This window comes from Neopsephotus bourkii, unplaced genomic scaffold (genome assembly GCF_033783945.1).
Source record: "Neopsephotus bourkii isolate Nb327-2 ecotype Australia unplaced genomic scaffold, CSIRO-AGI_Nbou_v1 NB_359, whole genome shotgun sequence".
Lineage (NCBI taxonomy): Eukaryota > Metazoa > Chordata > Aves > Psittaciformes > Psittacidae > Neopsephotus > Neopsephotus bourkii.
This window is the reverse complement of record NW_026900865.1, coordinates 870317-886924: the sequence shown is the minus strand read 5'-3', so window position 1 is coordinate 886924 and position 16608 is coordinate 870317. Positions and strand designations below refer to the sequence as shown.

The following is a 16608-nucleotide window of genomic DNA, read 5'->3' as shown; positions in this document are numbered from 1 at the left end:
TTACAAACTAGCTTTCTTCCTCTGTGACTTGTTTTTGGGTAATCTTTGCTATATAGCTATAATTTACATAACAAACATCATGGAATAATTATATTTCCTGTAAACATATTACAAAGAAGCCAAATCCAACATGCTGTTAGGTAGTAATCCTTTTGGATTTCTAAGCATATCTTAAGATTCAGTATGTCCCATAGGGACCAATCATCACTAAAGCTATGTCCATGGTCAAGCCTTTACAGGATGAGGGCCAGGGCTTGCAAAGACATGTGAAGGCAGAAAATGAAAGGGAGAAAGAGGCCCACAGGGCCCCAGAAGTGACCAAAAGGGTTCCTGAAGTAGACAGGGGCTGGGGGCATCTTGCAAATTGATAGTAATTATAATTCTAAATATTGCTAGGGTCGTTAATGAAGCTCTTCCTACAAAACACTGGTGAAACTGGGGCGGATACTAATGCAGGTTTAGAGGGGTGAAGGATGTTTAGTCCCCATTACTGTGTTTATTTTAATAGAAATATAGTCTTAAATGCTACAGGACTCTCTGAGCCCGTGCCCTATCCTGCTTTAGCTCTCCTGCTCCTTTGATCCAGTGCCTTTTGATGTGGTCTGGTAAAAAGCTGGAGAAAAGACCAAGGCTTGTGTGCAGAAGCGAGCATCTTGGTCCAGGGGCTCAAAGCAGCGTTGCTGGCTGAGTGAATGTTTAGTAGCTTTCCCGTTTTAATGAGTCCTCCCAGTTTCTATGTCAGCAGGCAGAGGGGATGTTTTAGAAACACGTAAACATCATGCAGTTCCCGATGGAGTTAATGTAAACGCTATAGGATGTTTTATCAGTTGTCCCTTTGTTTAGTCTGGGAAGAAAAGAATGGGGGGAACAAAAAGAGTCCTCAAATACTCAAAAGGTTGCTAGATAAACTGTTCTCTTTCTTTTGCTAAAAAGCAAATGGGCAAGGTTAATGATTTAAAATGGGGTATTAAGAAAAACTTTTAAAGTCAATAAACAGCTTAAACACTGGAAGAAATGACCTTTAAGGGAGATACTAGACTACCGTACTGTGTTTCAAAAATGGATTAGCTGGAAGTCTGTTAGGGATGGTTTCAAGCCCTTGGTTCTTCTTCAGAGCCGGGGATGAATTTCCTGAGTTGCCCCTTGTAATCCTATTCAACCATGCTTTCCTGTGGTATTGTGATCACTTCAGTGAAGTGGTATTTTAATACAAATAAACAAATGAAGCTGCAGGAGCTTGTGAAGCATTCCACATTCATGCAATTTGATGTCTGGTTCTGAGGGTTATTTCAGTTATGGTACTTGAAAGTCCTAATCCTTGCCAGATTCATAAAATTATTCACACCTGTTTTGCCATTTAGGAAGTCCAGCTTTCATTCCCACTTTTCTGGAAGCTATATATGATGTTTCATTTCTCTGAGCAGATTCTCCAAAACCACAACGTGATTTAAAGCTGAATTTTATCCTTGAATGTAACAGTGATTTAAAATATTGTTTCCTTCCTTACACAAGACATAACTGGATATCACACAGGGTATCTTTGCCTCTGATTGCTTTATATCAACATTTTATTCCTGAGACTCTTGCTTTGGAACACAGGGTGCCCATTACTATTTTTGGTTGTGTTACGTGAGTTACCACTTTTAACTAGCTGGAATGGGCTACAGTTAAAAAATATCCTGAAATGCCATCTGTATCAGCAAGCTTTAATAAAAGAGCTTATTTTCCTTTTCTTCCCAGGTGCACTTGTATGTCTTGCTACCCAAACTTTATTATTCATTTATGAAAACCCCAGCAGCTCACTCTTCTTACCAGTTGGCCGTGTGATCCTGTGATAACTGACTGCCAGCTTGATTTCTCACTGGACTGAATTATTTCTTGGAAGGACTGATTTGGAGCCTCACAGTGCTTTTCTAGGTTTAAAATCTCTCTATTGTGCCACATTCCTTGGCTTTTAACTTCACTATTTTTACCTAATGCTTCAATAATTCTCCTTAAGAACATGTATGCTTTCAGAAAGCTTATTGCTAACTTTATCTTGAGACATGGCTGTCTTTGTTAAGTAAACAAAGACAAGGTAAGTTAAGGTAAAGTTAAGAAGTTAATTTGAGAAGGCAGGAAAGTACTTGTCTGGGGACAGAGGCCTTAAAGATATGAATATAATCTGGTAAAAGTAAAATCCACAGGTACACCAATTCATCTTTAAGTATCAGCCTTGCAAAATACTTGATAAGATTTGGATATGTTATTTGCAAGCACCAAGCAAAACAAAATTGAAATGCATTGCATCCGTTTGAGACTGGGAATTGTTTGATTCAGGGTCACATCTGAAAAAAACCCATGAAAGTAAAAAATAACTGTCAAAAATTAAAAATCAAGGAAAAAAATAATCATTGTCAAAATTAATAGGCTTAAAACCAGAACTAGAGCTGAGTGAACTCATGTTGGAAGATAGGTCACAAAGAACTTAGATATATTTTGTCCATCATTCTTTGTTGCAACAGTATAAAATAATACTGTAAATCACAGAGAAGGTGAATGCCATGCCCTGCTGCCACAGAACATATAAACTCGAGCCCAGGACTTGCAACTGAGTCACTTAAAATCCTTCACCTTAATTGTGATCATGGCCAAAAGCTTTGTATCTGAGTTTACTGGGTCTTGGACAGGTTCAGAGGCAAGCCCAGCAGATCTCTGGTGGGACTTCTTTTCGGCATGGGGCTGGTCTTGGTGAGCCAGGTAACACAAAGCTCATTTGTCTAAAGCAAGCATTTTGATATGTTTTAGTTGCATTCAAGTATCTTGGCATTAACGCTATCTCGAATACCACGGGGCTTTACATTGCCAACAAGTAGGCTCAAGGTCTGACACATTCACATCTATGCTGCTGGACTCAATTATTTGTTTTTAAAAGCTATGCAACCTTCTAATCTGCCAGATGCCAAACTCCACAGAAAAAATCTGGTCATTCATCAAGAATCAGCACTGGTAGGAAAGTAAGGATTTAACACCTCCCTCCCGAACTGGTGCACTGGATTAAGTTCTTGGTGTGAGTTGTTCTGCTGGTGTTGAGGTGACTTTATCAATACATACAGCATATTGGTGCAGGCAGTGCACCAGTCTGGCAGAAGCAGACCCAGATCCTGCTCGAGTGAGGGGCTAGGAATGGCTGCACATGGAAGATGAGTTTGTATGGGGGCAGCACGTTGGGGACCGGGAAGAGATAAAGGAGACGTTAGCTGCTGGTGTCCAGATACATCTATGGCTAAGTACTGAGACCATGTGAACTGATGTACTGGCTTAGACTGCAGCTTGGTAAACACACAGCTTCAAATCTGTTTTATCTAAGGCTGAAAGGTGTAGCCTGCCCTCCTTCCTGATCCGCACAGCCCCACCTCCGGGGGTTTGCTGCCGCAATGAGTGACTGATGTGACTCACTTCCCCCCGTGGGACCACTGGTGGCACTGGGGACAGCAGGAACGCCGGGCTGAGGGCAAGCAGGAAAGGCAAGCCTGCTTTTTTGGGCAGCTGCGTAGCCTTAGGAAGCCGTACCTTAAACCCAGTATCCTGTCGGTGACAGTGACCAGCCCTAGATAAATTAAAGGAAGACATGAGAAACTCTGAAGCAGGTAATTACAGAGCAACTTGGCCTTCAGGCATTGTCTATAATTTCCCCCATTAACGATGAGTTTGATGTACGCCCTGCATGTTATCAGAACTTTTGTGCTTTTAAATATGTTTCCCAGTTGCAGCCTTGGATATCCTCGCTATCTATACACATATCTAATCTCTGCCGAGTCTTCACAAGCCTCACTCCTTGCTACATCCTGGGGCCATGAATTCCAGCGACTTGGTAACATTCTGTGGGCCTGATCGTGCGAGAGGCCAATGCCAGCCACCCACAGCAGCTGCGAGACCTCGAAAGTCTTTCCTGCTCAGCACGGTTGGGTCTGGTAGTGCTTGCAAAGCTTAAATTCAGAGATCACTAGGAGAACAGCTCGGGAAAGGCTTGCAGTTAGTTTGCTATTGCTCATTTATTAATGACTTCGTTCTTGCGGGCGCACAGGAAGGTGAAATCGGATAACTATTGGGCGAAAGTTTGGGAACTTCTTTAGCAAGCCCTCCCTCACCTGCCTCGCTGCTTGTAAGCAAGGAGGGGGAGCCGAGCTACCAGCAGCGCAACCCCGGCGGGACGGGGCCTCAGACCCCCCCTGCGTGGCCGCCCTCCCGCCTCCCCCGACCGGGCCGGGCCGAGCCGGGCCGGGCCGGTGTTTGGGGCCCGGGGGCGGGAAGCGGCCGTCCCCGCCCCTCACCTGCTGCCGGGGCGGGCGGGGCTCGGAGCGGGGCTGAGCGCGGAAACTTGTGCGGCAGGAAGGGAGCGGAGGGCGGGCGCGGGTTTGTTGGAGTGATGGCTCCTCCTCCTGTGCCCTAGACCCGGCGGCGCTGGGCGAGGAGCGGCAGCGGCGGGGCTCCATGTGGCGGCCGGGACGGCGCTCTCCGCCGCCCGGCCCCAGCAGCACCAGCACCCGCCGCCGTTGCTGCCGATGACCTGGACCAGCAGCATGAGCAGTGGCTACAGCAGTCTAGAGGAGGAGGAGTCCGAGGAGTTCTTCTTCACCGCCCGCACCTCCTTCTTCAGGAGGCCGCCGGGCAAGACCCGCGCCGACCCGCAAGTAAGTGCAATGCGCCGGGCTGAGGGGCGGCCTTGCCCCGCGGGGCAGCTGCAGCCGGGCCGGGCCGGGCCGCGCCGCTTCCCTCCGGCCTCGGCCTCCACGTGTCCGCCGCCCCCTCCCCCACGGGGAAGGGCCGCAGGAGCCGCTGGGCGCCGGGACGGGGCAGGGGGAGGCCCCGGGCAGAGCTGCCCTCACCGGGCTGCGAGCGTGGCTCCTGCGCGGAACCCCTCTGAGGCAGCCCGGCGGGTGCCCCGGTCGGGAGCCGGGCTGTAAGCCTGACCCCCCGGGGTCCGGCGGGATGGGATGGGATGGGATCAAACGTTACGTGTTTCTGGGGTGAGTAACCGCGCTATCAGCCCCGCTGTCGGCTCTGCCGCCGGGGTACGGCGGGGCTGCCTCTTCAATGCTCTCGGAGCTCGTTTCAAGATGAATGACAGCCTCTTCAGCTGTTTTGTTGGCAGAGAAAGGCCCTCAGAAGTGTTTTAAGTGCCGTGGTTTAAGCATTCAAGTTCAGGAAATCAACTGCAAGTGGGCTTTGAAGTGAAGAACTGATTAAAAACAAAGCAAAAGCCCCAAACCAGCCTCTTTCGTGGTCGGTATTGAAGTTTCAGTGAAGGACCCGCAGGGTACAGGCAGAGCGAGAAGTGTTGGTGTGTTGAGGAAGCCTTGCTGTAGCAAGACCAGCCCCGCTCTCCTAGGAGCAAAACTCGTGTCGGGGGTACGAAATGGAGCAGTCCCTGTCTGATCCAGAGCAGTCGTTAAACCACGCAGGGTAAATGTCACGTTTCTTGTTTAGCAGTCCAGCCCCTCTCGTTTATCCGTTCCCAAAATGCAGATCACTTTCTCGAGCTGGTTTGTATTTCTGGAAACTGCAAGCTAGGGAGCCTGTCTGGGAGTGATAGGACAAGGGGTAACAGGTTCAAAGTTAAACAGGGGAAGTGTAGATTGGATATAAGGAAGAAGCTCTTTACTGTTAGGGTGGTGAGGCACTGGAATGGGTTGCCCAAGGAAGCTGTGAATGCTCCATCCCTGGCTGTGTTCAAGGCCAGGTTGGACAGAGCCTTGGGTGGCATGGTTTAGTGGGAGGTGTCCCTGCCCATGGCAGGGGGGTTGGAACTTGATGATCTTAAGGTCCTTTCCAACCCTAGCTACTCTATGATTCTTCTCTTGTCCCACCAACATCTATGTCTTTTCTCTGTTAAGCCTATTTCATAGTACAGACCTCTGGTGTTTTTTCCCCACTGCACTTTGGTGCTGATGCTACTGCTGCTGTGGAGACCTAGCTATAAACTTGCTTATTGAAGCCTGGATACCTCGGGTTCCCTTCTGGTTCACCTGTGTGGCTTGTAGGGACACATCGTTCACTGCCCACAGCTGTTCCTCTAGGCTACATAGTGCTGCACAGAGCCAGCCTTGGTTTATGTTTCTCCGAGGTTCTCCATCTGTGATTTGTTTAAAACTTAAGCCCTCTAACTGTCCCTCGGGACATTCCTGCCCCCATTCGAGGAAGTGCACAGAACTTTCTTGAGCTTTGGCTTCCTTTGCAAAGTTTGGCAGGGAGCCTGGGCGCGCCCTGTCCCTACACCTGAGCTCAGGCATCTTTTGCCAATGGGCTGGGACCAGCTTTTTTATCAGGTCCTGGCTGGTTCCCAAGGGTACTTCTCACTGCACCCCTCCTCAGGGGTCGCCTTCTTATCACCCCTCTTTAGTTTCAGCCTCCCCATAACCTGAAGGGGATCTCTGAAAGTTTGCAAGTGCTCCTGAGTGTCCTTGAACTTCATCTGCTAACCTATTTGGCCAGCAGAAGAGGCCTATGATATGTGCACAGATACCTAACTGCTGTCAGGCTGTGTATAGCTACTGTATCATGAGATGTGAGAAGGCCCAGGTCTGGATTCGTATCTTAAAACACGTATGTGTGCATTTATAACACTGTTGTATGAGCTGTGTTAGTGAACACTAGTTGTGTAAGCATTAAACTGCAAATGCATAAATTGCTGTACGTGATGATAATGTTTCCAGGCAAGGGGAGGATGGAAAAATATCCCCCTAAAATTTCATATTGTGCTCTAGTAATGTTTCCCAAAAGAACACCGCAGTGAGGTGCTGCAGGGTATGTGTTTAACTATGTATGTAGTAGCCTGGAACAAATTCATCTGTAGTGCTGACTCTGCAGCATCAGAAATGCTCGGCTAATGTTTCTAGTCATAAAGTTATTACCAGTTGCTTTGAGCTGCTGAGTTACAGAGGGAAGAAAAAAAAATATCCCCAAAACAATGCTGAATGTAGATTTCAACAGTCATGTGGCCAGTAAGAGTGAGCTTCCCCTTCCAGCAATAACAATCATAATGAGCCTCTTTGTATGGATGAGGATGTTACTTTTGGTTTGTGTTTGAGGTTTAGTCAAAAAATGCATACTATGTCCCCTTGAGCGAAGAGGAAAGAGGGGAGCTGTTAGTTATTGTTTCTGTGTCTTTCCCAACTATACAGATACTAAGTTCTGCAGTGTGGGTTTCTTGTCTTGTAGAAGACTTAAGTGCTGGCAGTTACTTTTATTCCTCTCTTAGCTCCCTCTGCCCTCTTTCTTGTGGGGAGAAAAATTGGTTAGAGCATTTGGCTTGCAGCTGTGCCTGCAGAAAAACTCAGTAGTAGTGTTTGGACGTGTTTTGTGTGGATTTCCAAAGAGGAGAAGGAAAAAGGAAGTTTAAATAGCTGGGTGAATTTTTGTCTTCCATTTAATGGGGCAAAGATGGGCTCACATATTTACCTCAATTCCTGTAGCTGCGACAGGTTTAATGGATGATACCTATTCTGGTGTCAAAATCTTGTCATAGCACCTCTGGCGTTTGCCTAGGATGCCCAATCTTTTCTGAAGTGGTTAAAGATTTGCCTCTTCCTCTCTATATACCACTTCTAAAAAAGTTGAAGCATGAAAAGCATTACATCATGCATCAGGCAGCATGGTGCTTTGGGGCTGAGCAGTGGCCTCAGGCAAGAACTACTTTAATCTGAGGGCAACATGCATAAAACACAGATTGCTTTATGTTGTGTATTTGATTGTGAAAGTTCAGCTTTATTTAAGACTTCTTATCTTCTGTGGCTGTTGTAAAATTTGGGTATCAGGGAGTGGATTGAGCTCACTGTGGCCCTGTTTCATGTTTGTGATGACTCAATTAATAAACGAGAAAGGAGGAACTGTAAATATTTTTGTCCTGACACTGTGACTACTCATGTGAGTTAAGTTACCCTTGTCCATAGGCTTTCACAAGACCAGACCCATGTTTCTGTATGAATAACCCTTTGGAAATTGTCCATTCCCTGTAGAGAAAATACCAAAATGAGATGTTTTGCAAACTTGTGAAAGCTGACCCCTTTCTCTCCCTCTTTTCCTCCTGCTCACCCCCATCCTTTCAGGAAAAGTGGAAACAGTCATGCCTGCTCATTCAAGCCCTGCCATATGTTGGAGGGATACACATCTTCCTGGCATGTTTTCTGCGCTTCCCCTCCATGTACTAGTTCCCCATACTCTCCCATTTTGAACAGGGTTGATATGAATCCTCTTGATACTTCTCCTTTATCGGGTGGCTTGATGGACAGTGGCTCTTCAAGTGTTGTGGTTGGTATCTGGGTTAATTCCCAGCCTTGCTAAGCTCATGTCTTCCGTCAGGATCACTGCAGACACCTGGGGACATCCCTGTGCTTGGTTCTGTCTGCTCTGTGTTTTGATGTGCTGTTCCACTGTAACTGTAAGGGTTAGAAACATGAGAAGAGGCTATGAGCAAGATGCCTCCATCTCACTCCCCTGACACGTGGGTGATCTGTGAGAGAGGACACCACTGTGCTTTGAGAAGCTGGTTCAGAAGCCGGCGGTGCTGTGAAAATCATGGATCCCAGCTGTTAGAAGAGGGCAAATACTGCAGCACGTGAATTGTTAATAGTTTGCATACGAAATGAGAGAGCTCTGCTGGAAGTCTAATGCAACGTGCTTTGGAGATAGGAAGTTTGGCACTTGGATGCTGCTCTGCTCTTCAAAGGAGAAAAGCAACTGTGTGTTTCTGCTCTGTTTTTAACCGTTTCATTCAGGGCTCTGTAAAAGTGTTTGCAAGAAAAGTTCATTTGCTTCAGTTGGCAGTTTCCAGAAATGCACTTTCTCCTGCACCTGAGAACGCTCTCGTTTCCTCACCATCAGCACCAGTCCTTCCCTCTCTGAAGTCTGATTTCTACCTCTTTCTTCCCCTTACTGATCGCAGTCCTCCCAGCTTCCAGACCCACCACCTTGGTTCCTTTCTGCACCCAATGCCCGCTGTGACACTGATTTTGAGGCCATCTTTTCTGCGTGTCAGTGGAATTTGCAGGTGTGGTAATGGGGGTGGGAAAGGAAATGCATTAAAAAAGCTGGAAATGGAAAGCGGATGTGAAAGAGCAGAGGAGGTAGGAAGGGGAGGGGAAAAGGCAGAGGGTGAAAGTCTCATCCTTAACTGGTCCTGGTGAGGTAACCAGCCAGCTCTCATTCCGCTGTCAGAGGAGGAGGTTTGCAGGGTAAGGTGCAGAAGCTCTCTTTTAGGTCTGTTCCACTTGAACTTGCACAGTGGCTTGAGGTGTTTCAGTGAGAGGAAGAGAGACAAAAAAGGCATTTCATTTGGGAAGAAAGCAGAAAACTGTTTCTAGGGGTAAAATGCAGTTTGTAACTGCTTGAGTCTGGTTAGGATGGCTCTGTGTTACTAGTGTCTGTTTATTAATGAAGTTTCACGTTGTTTGGCCATTACAGCTCTTCCTGGGTTTCCTTTTAGTAACATTCCCTAGGGAAAATGGTTCTCCTGACTAGCAGACCAAATGAGGTTTCTAATTATAGTCTTGCTTTGGAGCCAAAAAGTTTGGGTTTGTGTTTGACGTGTAGTCATAAAACTTATTTAAAAATAAAAAACAACTAATGTTTCATTTTTCTTTTTTTTTCTTTTTTGTTATCCATTTGGAAGTCAGTGAGTATTATGGCATAAACATTGTCTTAACTAAAATACTAGAAAGTTAAGAGCTGAAGGAATGAGCAGGGTAGAGACTGACAGTGTTGTGGACTTAAAATAGACACAGAGTAAACTAGCAATCCTTATTTTGTGTTTCTGCCCCACTGTGCTCTCTCTGAGCACTGGGTGTGGCACGGGTGCATCAGTAGCTTGGAGGAACGTGGTGGCTGCTTTGGGGTTAACTCCGAGCCCCCTCCTTGTGTCTGACAGCCTCTGGAGGTGAAGTGAGATTTACACTCTATGCAGAGGATGCCAACTGATGTACGCTGCCTTCTCATCGCAGGTGGTCCTTAGAACCATCAGTTTACATTTTTGGGGACTTCACCATATGAAATGGTAACTAATAGCACACAGAAAACTGAGAAACAAGTTTAGGAGAAATGTGTTCATGTGTTGTCCCAAGAAGAGTTCACATCACTAAACCATCTAATGAGTGCTGTTATGTGCAGCAGTTTAAGTGTCCTGAGTGCAGCAACAGTGGCAGGTGATATTAAGGCTGGGTGACTGTTTTCCCACTTATTTTTAGTCTATTATATTACTACTATAATTAGGTGCATCTTGGGTATTTGCTATTCCGTTAGCATGAACTTTTGGAGCACCAGCAATGTGTTACTACATTATTGACATTTATTTGAATATCACCAGATAAACAGCAGAATTTGTTTTCTCCCTTTTATTTGGAGGAAAAAAGACTTTGTTCCACCTATCTGAGTGTTGGAGTATAGTAGCTAGGCTTTTCACTGATAGGATCAGGAGTACCTAGTATTTATGGGTGTTTTGTGATTTAAGTGATGTAGTGGAGTTGGGATAATCCTGTGGGTTTATCTGAGTGCATTGGCAGAAAGGCAAAACTGCTGGATCTTTGGACTTTCACTGAAGTCATAGTATTGGGCACCTACAGCCTTATGGCCCCAGAAGTTTAGACTTGGGCTTCTTTGGGCACATGTGAATAGACATGCAGACAGAAGGAGTTTTGTTCTGAGTGAAGAGTCTGGTGGATTTGGGGAAGTGCTCTGCAGAGCAGCAGAGATCAGGATCATCTGAATGCACTAAAGCAATTAAAAAAACCCCCAAACCATCATAACCACTACTTAAGGAAGGAGAGAATTTAGTACCCCATTTGCATGCTCTCTAATGGCAGCTGTAAACCTGTGTATAAGAACAATATCAGAATAACCATTTTGGAAGTGGTTCTTGCTGGCTAACACTTAGCCACGGCAAGTGGAAAATAATGAAGTAAAACTGATCCTGCAGTTTGTCCCTTGTGTAAAAAGCCAGTGGCACCAGCATTGGATTACCAGCTGCAAATAAACTGATTAACAGAGGATTTTAGATGAAGTGGTAGCTAATGCAGCATTTGCCTGTGACAGTATACCTGGGAGCCAAGCAGTATAAGTGTTTGGAAGACAGAAGTGAGAGTGACAGGTCTCTGTTGTTCATGGACAGGGGACTACTGCAGACAGCACACAGGGTTCGATGTGTACTGCGCTTTCCTCCAAGGTAGAAATAGTCGGGGTTTGTGTATGTGTGCATATATATACTCACATAAAAAAATTATATATGGAGAGTAGAACTAGATGATCTTTAAGGTCCCTTCCAACCCAAACCATTCTGTGATTCTGTAAATATAGCAGAGACTTTTACCATTTGAGACCAGTGTTCAGGAAAAGTCTTAAAACCAGCACATCTCATAGACATTGGTGTGTGCTGTAGTGGGGCTAAAGCTAGCGCAGCATGCTGTCACCCACTGTGGTTGTGATGCAGTGCTTACCTGACTACAGCACTGTTAAGCTTTTGTATGTATTTAGGTCCCTGTATGAGGCCCATGCGTTTCTGTAGGCAGGTATGAATTGACTTGAGCTAAGTAATTGCTGCTTGCCTTCTGTTTTTGGCACACCAGTTCTTTTGCAAGGTTGATGAAATACTCCAGACAGTTTTGAGGAGACTGTTTCCTATGCAGACGTGTATTTGGCTATGCTAAGTAGCCACATGTGATTTATGTAGCAATTAAGATCACTTTCTAGTTACTCATCTGTGTGTTGTGTGTTAGAGAGGAATTCGTATTCCTGAATACAGAGGATTCTGTGCTGTGCTGAAAATAATAATGAAAGCGGTAGTGGTTCCTCTGCCTTGGAGGAAGCATTGAGTGTTAACGTTGGGTATGTAAGAGTACTTGGTGTGCTGGATGTCAGCTTTTCCGTCTCGCTCTTTACCCACTAAGTGTGGAAAATGTTGCTTGCAAGTGCATTTCTTTTAGAAATTATGTACAATAATACAGTAGGGGCAAATTACAAAGGCAGTTGTCTCTAATCTCTTGTAGTTACCCCTGTTGTCCATAATTAGAACTGCTTGTCTTGTGTTCTGCCCCCTAATTGATCTGAGTTGGGATCAAGTGCATGGATGCACAGTCTAACTGTGCTGTACTCTTTCTTCCTCATAAACACAGTCTTCCTATCTTGTATTTGCAGTACCCAATCCATATGGTATGTGGTCCCTGATCAGTACTAATGAAAACTGAAGATCAGTTTTTCATCTGACTGAAAGTAGAATCAGAGAATCACAGAATTGTTTGAGTTGGAAGGGACCTTAAAGATCATCTGCTTCCAACCCCCATGCCATGAGCAGGGACACTTTCCACTAGACCAGGTTGCTCAAAGCCCCATCCAACCTGGTCTCCAGTGAAGCAGGATCCCATGGTTTGGCTTGCCCTCCAGAAGAAAAGCCTGGGATAGATCTGTTAATACTGCAAAAGCAGCTTAACACTTTTTATTGATGGCTGATAACACCCATTGAGAGGCCTTCCTCTCAGTGATTTCTTATACATAATTGTGCCTAGGATCACAGTAGCCTGTCAACTTGGAAGAGTTTCATTCAGATTTATTTAGAGCATTACTTGTTTTGTGCTGGATTGCTCTCTTCTGAAGAATTCTGAGGAATTTGAAGAACAAAACCTCATCCACCAGCAGTTTGATTTAGCGTGTTCACTTACAGATACATAAGCTAAGATTATGAAAGTCTTCTTGTAGAACTACTCATTTAATTCCCAAATATCTCCATAGTTCATCTTGCAAGCATCTGGTAAAGCTGTATAAACTCTAGCAAGTGCACTGGGGATTTCAGTGTGATCCATAGTGCTCATGTGTGCAGAAACTGGCATATTCTTTGGCGCTGCTTAAAAGATTAAGAATATGGTGGTTGTGTCTTGCATAATGAGAGGATTGACCTGCATTGTTTGTCTTAGTGTCTGAAATGAGTGAGTTTAAGGTTCATTGCTGCTGAACCTTTCTTATGAGATCAGCAGAAAGGTCAGTGCACTTTTTTTCACAATAGATGTAATTTGAACTACTGTATTGTGATCTTTTTTATTATGTTGTTACTGATGTGTGCAAAGATCAGGTAGTGTAGGCATAGACAGGCATCTTGTGCTGCCATTCATGAAGTAAAGGGTAAAAAAGGAAAAAAGTTTTCTTTTTCCTATCATCTCTGATTAGCTTGCTAGTATTAGAAAAGCTGAACATGTGCAAGTGACCTGGGCTGTGCCTGAAGCTTGCAGCAGGTAGGTGCTATAGCCAGCTGAAGGAGCTGGTCCTCCGACTGTGCAAACTGGTCACTTAGAGACTTATCAGCCCCTTTTTGTATTACAGTGCATGTGTGTTTAACTTTGAAAAGCGGTGGGGAGAGAGGGTTTCTGGATCTGCCAGGCTAGACTCTATAACCCAAGCTTTGAAGACCAAGGAACAGAAATATGAGCAGGAGAGAAGTTCATTTTAATCCTGTCAAACAGACGTGCTCCCTTTTTCCAGGAGCAGGAGTACCTGTGATCCAAAAATTGGATCCATGTGGTGGCTCTTGTTTTGTGATATGGCACAGGGGTAAATGCCTCCTGAAAAACACAAGTCCTGAACTCTCCATGAGGTATGGACCTGGCAGCTGAAGGCTTGAAGTAGGTGTTGCTTTCATAGTTGATAGTTAAAGAAGGGAGGAGGAGGAGAGGATGGAATCTTTGCATAAAAGACTCGCTTCATCTGTTGCAGGATGATAAATAGGAAAACTTACTTGCTGCTAAGAGCAAATGGGAGCAAATTATCCTGATTGCACGTGGGGCATGGTAGAAGTCTCATTTGGGACGGAGAGTTTACTTGTGACTTGATCTTTCAGGTGCTCTGACTGAAAGAAGGAAGAAAAAGTATCTCATCTGTCCTGCTGTAAGTGTAGGCTGAAAAATGGCATGTTCATATTTCTGCACCAGGGAGTCTTGTGTCCTGTACAAAAATGAGTGGTTTAACCAAAGTTCGTGCTTGGAACAGTTGCTGTGTTGGGTGCCCATATCCCAACACTGGTGGTGGAGGAACATGAGACAGTCAGGGGAACATCACTTCTGCAGGCAACTGATGGTAGCAGTAACCAGACTCCCATGTAATGGGCACAAAAAAAGAGATCTGTAATGAAAGAAACCTTCTGGTTACGATGCTCCCAGCTTTCATGGAGTCTAACTTAGCATAGCGTTACTTTTCTTACACAGTGTCTACATAAACTGTAGCCTTGTAACTCTAAAACCTTGTTTTCTGCATTTCTGTTTCTAAATCTTTGAGCTGATTTTCCTGTAAAATCTAATATTAAGGACAGCTTGCAGTTTTTGTGTGAGTTAGCAGGTCAGGTTAAAATAAACCAAATCCTATGAGTATTTCACTTGACACAGACGGGCCCTTCAGTTGTTGAATTAAGGGGACACCCTTTTCCCCTTCAAAGAATATGCAGTGTGGAGTGATGACTATGGACAGGAGTCTGAACTCTTTATGTAGTGAAAACCATTTAGCTCTTAGAGAGCCCAGTAAGTGGATCTCAGGATCTAAGAGGATAGATTCACAGTAGCTAGATAAGGTATTCACATAGAGTGGGACCACTGTAGAGTTCAAAGACTGGACTAACTTTCTCATTTTAATTTAGTTACAATTTAGTCATTTCCTTGGGGAAATGACTCTTGAAATAACATAGGATTGCTTTAGTTACCTTTTAATGTAGTGATAAGAGACTAGTGCATATTGTGTACAGTTCTGGTGTCCTCAACATAAAAAGGACATGGATCTGTTGGAACAAGTCCAGAGGAGGCCATGAGAATGATCAGGGGACTGGAGCACCTCCCATATGAAGATTGGCTGAGAAAGTTGGGGCTGTTCAGCTTGGAGAAAAGAAGGCTGCGTGGAGACCTCATAGCAGCCTTCCAGTATCTGAAGGGGGCCTATAGGGGTGCTGGGGATGGACTCTTCATTAGGGACTGTAGTGGTAGGACAAGGGGTAATGGGTTAAAACTTAAACAGGGGAAGTTTAGATTGGATATAAGGAGGAAATTCTTTCCTGTTAGGGTAGTGAGGCACTGGAATAGGTTGCCCAGGGAGGTTGTGAATGCTCCATCCCTGGCAGTGTTCAAGGCTAGGTTGGATGAGGCCTTGGGTAATATGGTTTAGAACAAGGTGTCCCTGCCCATGGCAGGGGGGTTGGAACTTGATGATCTTAAGGTCCTTTCCAACCCTAACTATTCTATGATTCTATGATTCTATATATGGCTATCTGAGGAAACAAGTGCTTCTGGACGTCAGTCAGATAGAACTCCGAATTGGATCATCACTTTATTTTCAACTGCATTTTTCTGTTCTCATTGAGAAGTTGAATTAATTTACGTGAAGAGTTGCCTCCCTTGAGCAGGCTTTGCTTCTTTGGGCACCATGACTGACAGTATGTGAAGAATTATTCTTGAACAGAATTTTCTGTCTTCTTCCCCCTGCAATGTCAAGGGAGAACCTGTTTTATTCTAGGGAACAAATCACTTTCCCTTCTCCTTTCAGTCTGAAACTGACTTGCAGTGCTGTGGTTTACAACAGAATCGCTGACAAACCTAAATACCTCCTCTCAACATTCTGTGTATCAGCTGCAAAGCGTTGCTTTGGGGTCTGGTTTGGCCTTCATGGGAAACAGTTTGTTTTCATAGGGTTTGAAAAATGGTATTAGTGTTCTGCTGACCATGTGATCCGCTTCTCTGAACATTTGTTCATCCTTTACTTGCCTGGGAGGTATTTTTACTGCTTTTTAAAGAGTATAATGCTGGCAAAATAATATTCAGCTTTCCTAAACCCACCACATTGTAATTAAAGTATCCTGAAGGAAATACCTTCTGTGAGATTTTTAATTCTGTGCTGCAAATTGCAACTTTATTCTTGAGAAAATACCCGATAGACTGTGTCTAACAGAGTGAAAGAATTGAGAGAATGCCTTATTGCTAGCTTGAGCCTGTGTGTAAGAGGGCTTCATGAGGTGGATTTGACTGTGGGATTTCTGGCTTTTTGTCACCCTGGTTGGAATTCTTGCTTCTGTCAAATGAAGCAGACAGCTGATGTACTTAGTACGGTGGAATTTTTATCTTCTGGATTAGGCTGGGTGCCAGTTAGCCAGCACACAGCATAGACAGCTCCTACATCTTAGACCTGAGCACACCATACATAACATTACCCCAAACAAATGCCAAGTATTTAGGCAAGGAGGAGAACCACTAATGCTTCTTAAGTTGATGAATTTCAAATCCAAGTGGCTCTTGGATCAAGATTGCCTCTGGTTTAGGGCATTTGTGGTTGCCTTGATACTGTGATGGCAGGATTGTTATAAAATACAGGAGAAACAATTCCTGGTGTATACTTTTATCAAGTTCTGATTAAGAATGGAACTGTCTGTACAACAATAACCCTATATAACTGCCCAGCCATCAGAAAATCAAGTAAGTTGGCTTGAAACGTTTCAGGTGGTATAATGCAGATCAGTTGACTTCTCTTCGATCACCAAATTGCAGTGAGGTTCTTGGGATGCTAATCCTTCATTTTGTGACCAGAAAAGTGCTTTGTGCTCACCTCTGCCCAAGGTTAACT

At 44.7% G+C, this 16608-nt stretch overlaps 1 protein-coding gene across 2 annotated transcripts in view; it reads left to right on the top strand.

Annotated features, from left to right (window-relative positions):
* Positions 1–4358: 4358 nt before the first annotated feature.
* The window catches only part of RASSF3 (Ras association domain family member 3), a 54694-nt gene continuing 42444 nt past the window's right edge, over positions 4359–16608 (top strand). The window contains exon 1 of one of the 2 annotated variants that reach the window (XM_061348506.1): positions 4359–4673. In XM_061348506.1, the coding sequence (XP_061204490.1) occupies positions 4545–4673 (129 nt within the window). In that variant the 5' untranslated portion in view covers positions 4359–4544. Of the gene's footprint in view, positions 4674–4961; positions 5010–16608 lie in introns of those variants that run through there. The other variant, XM_061348507.1, reaches the window with a different exon arrangement.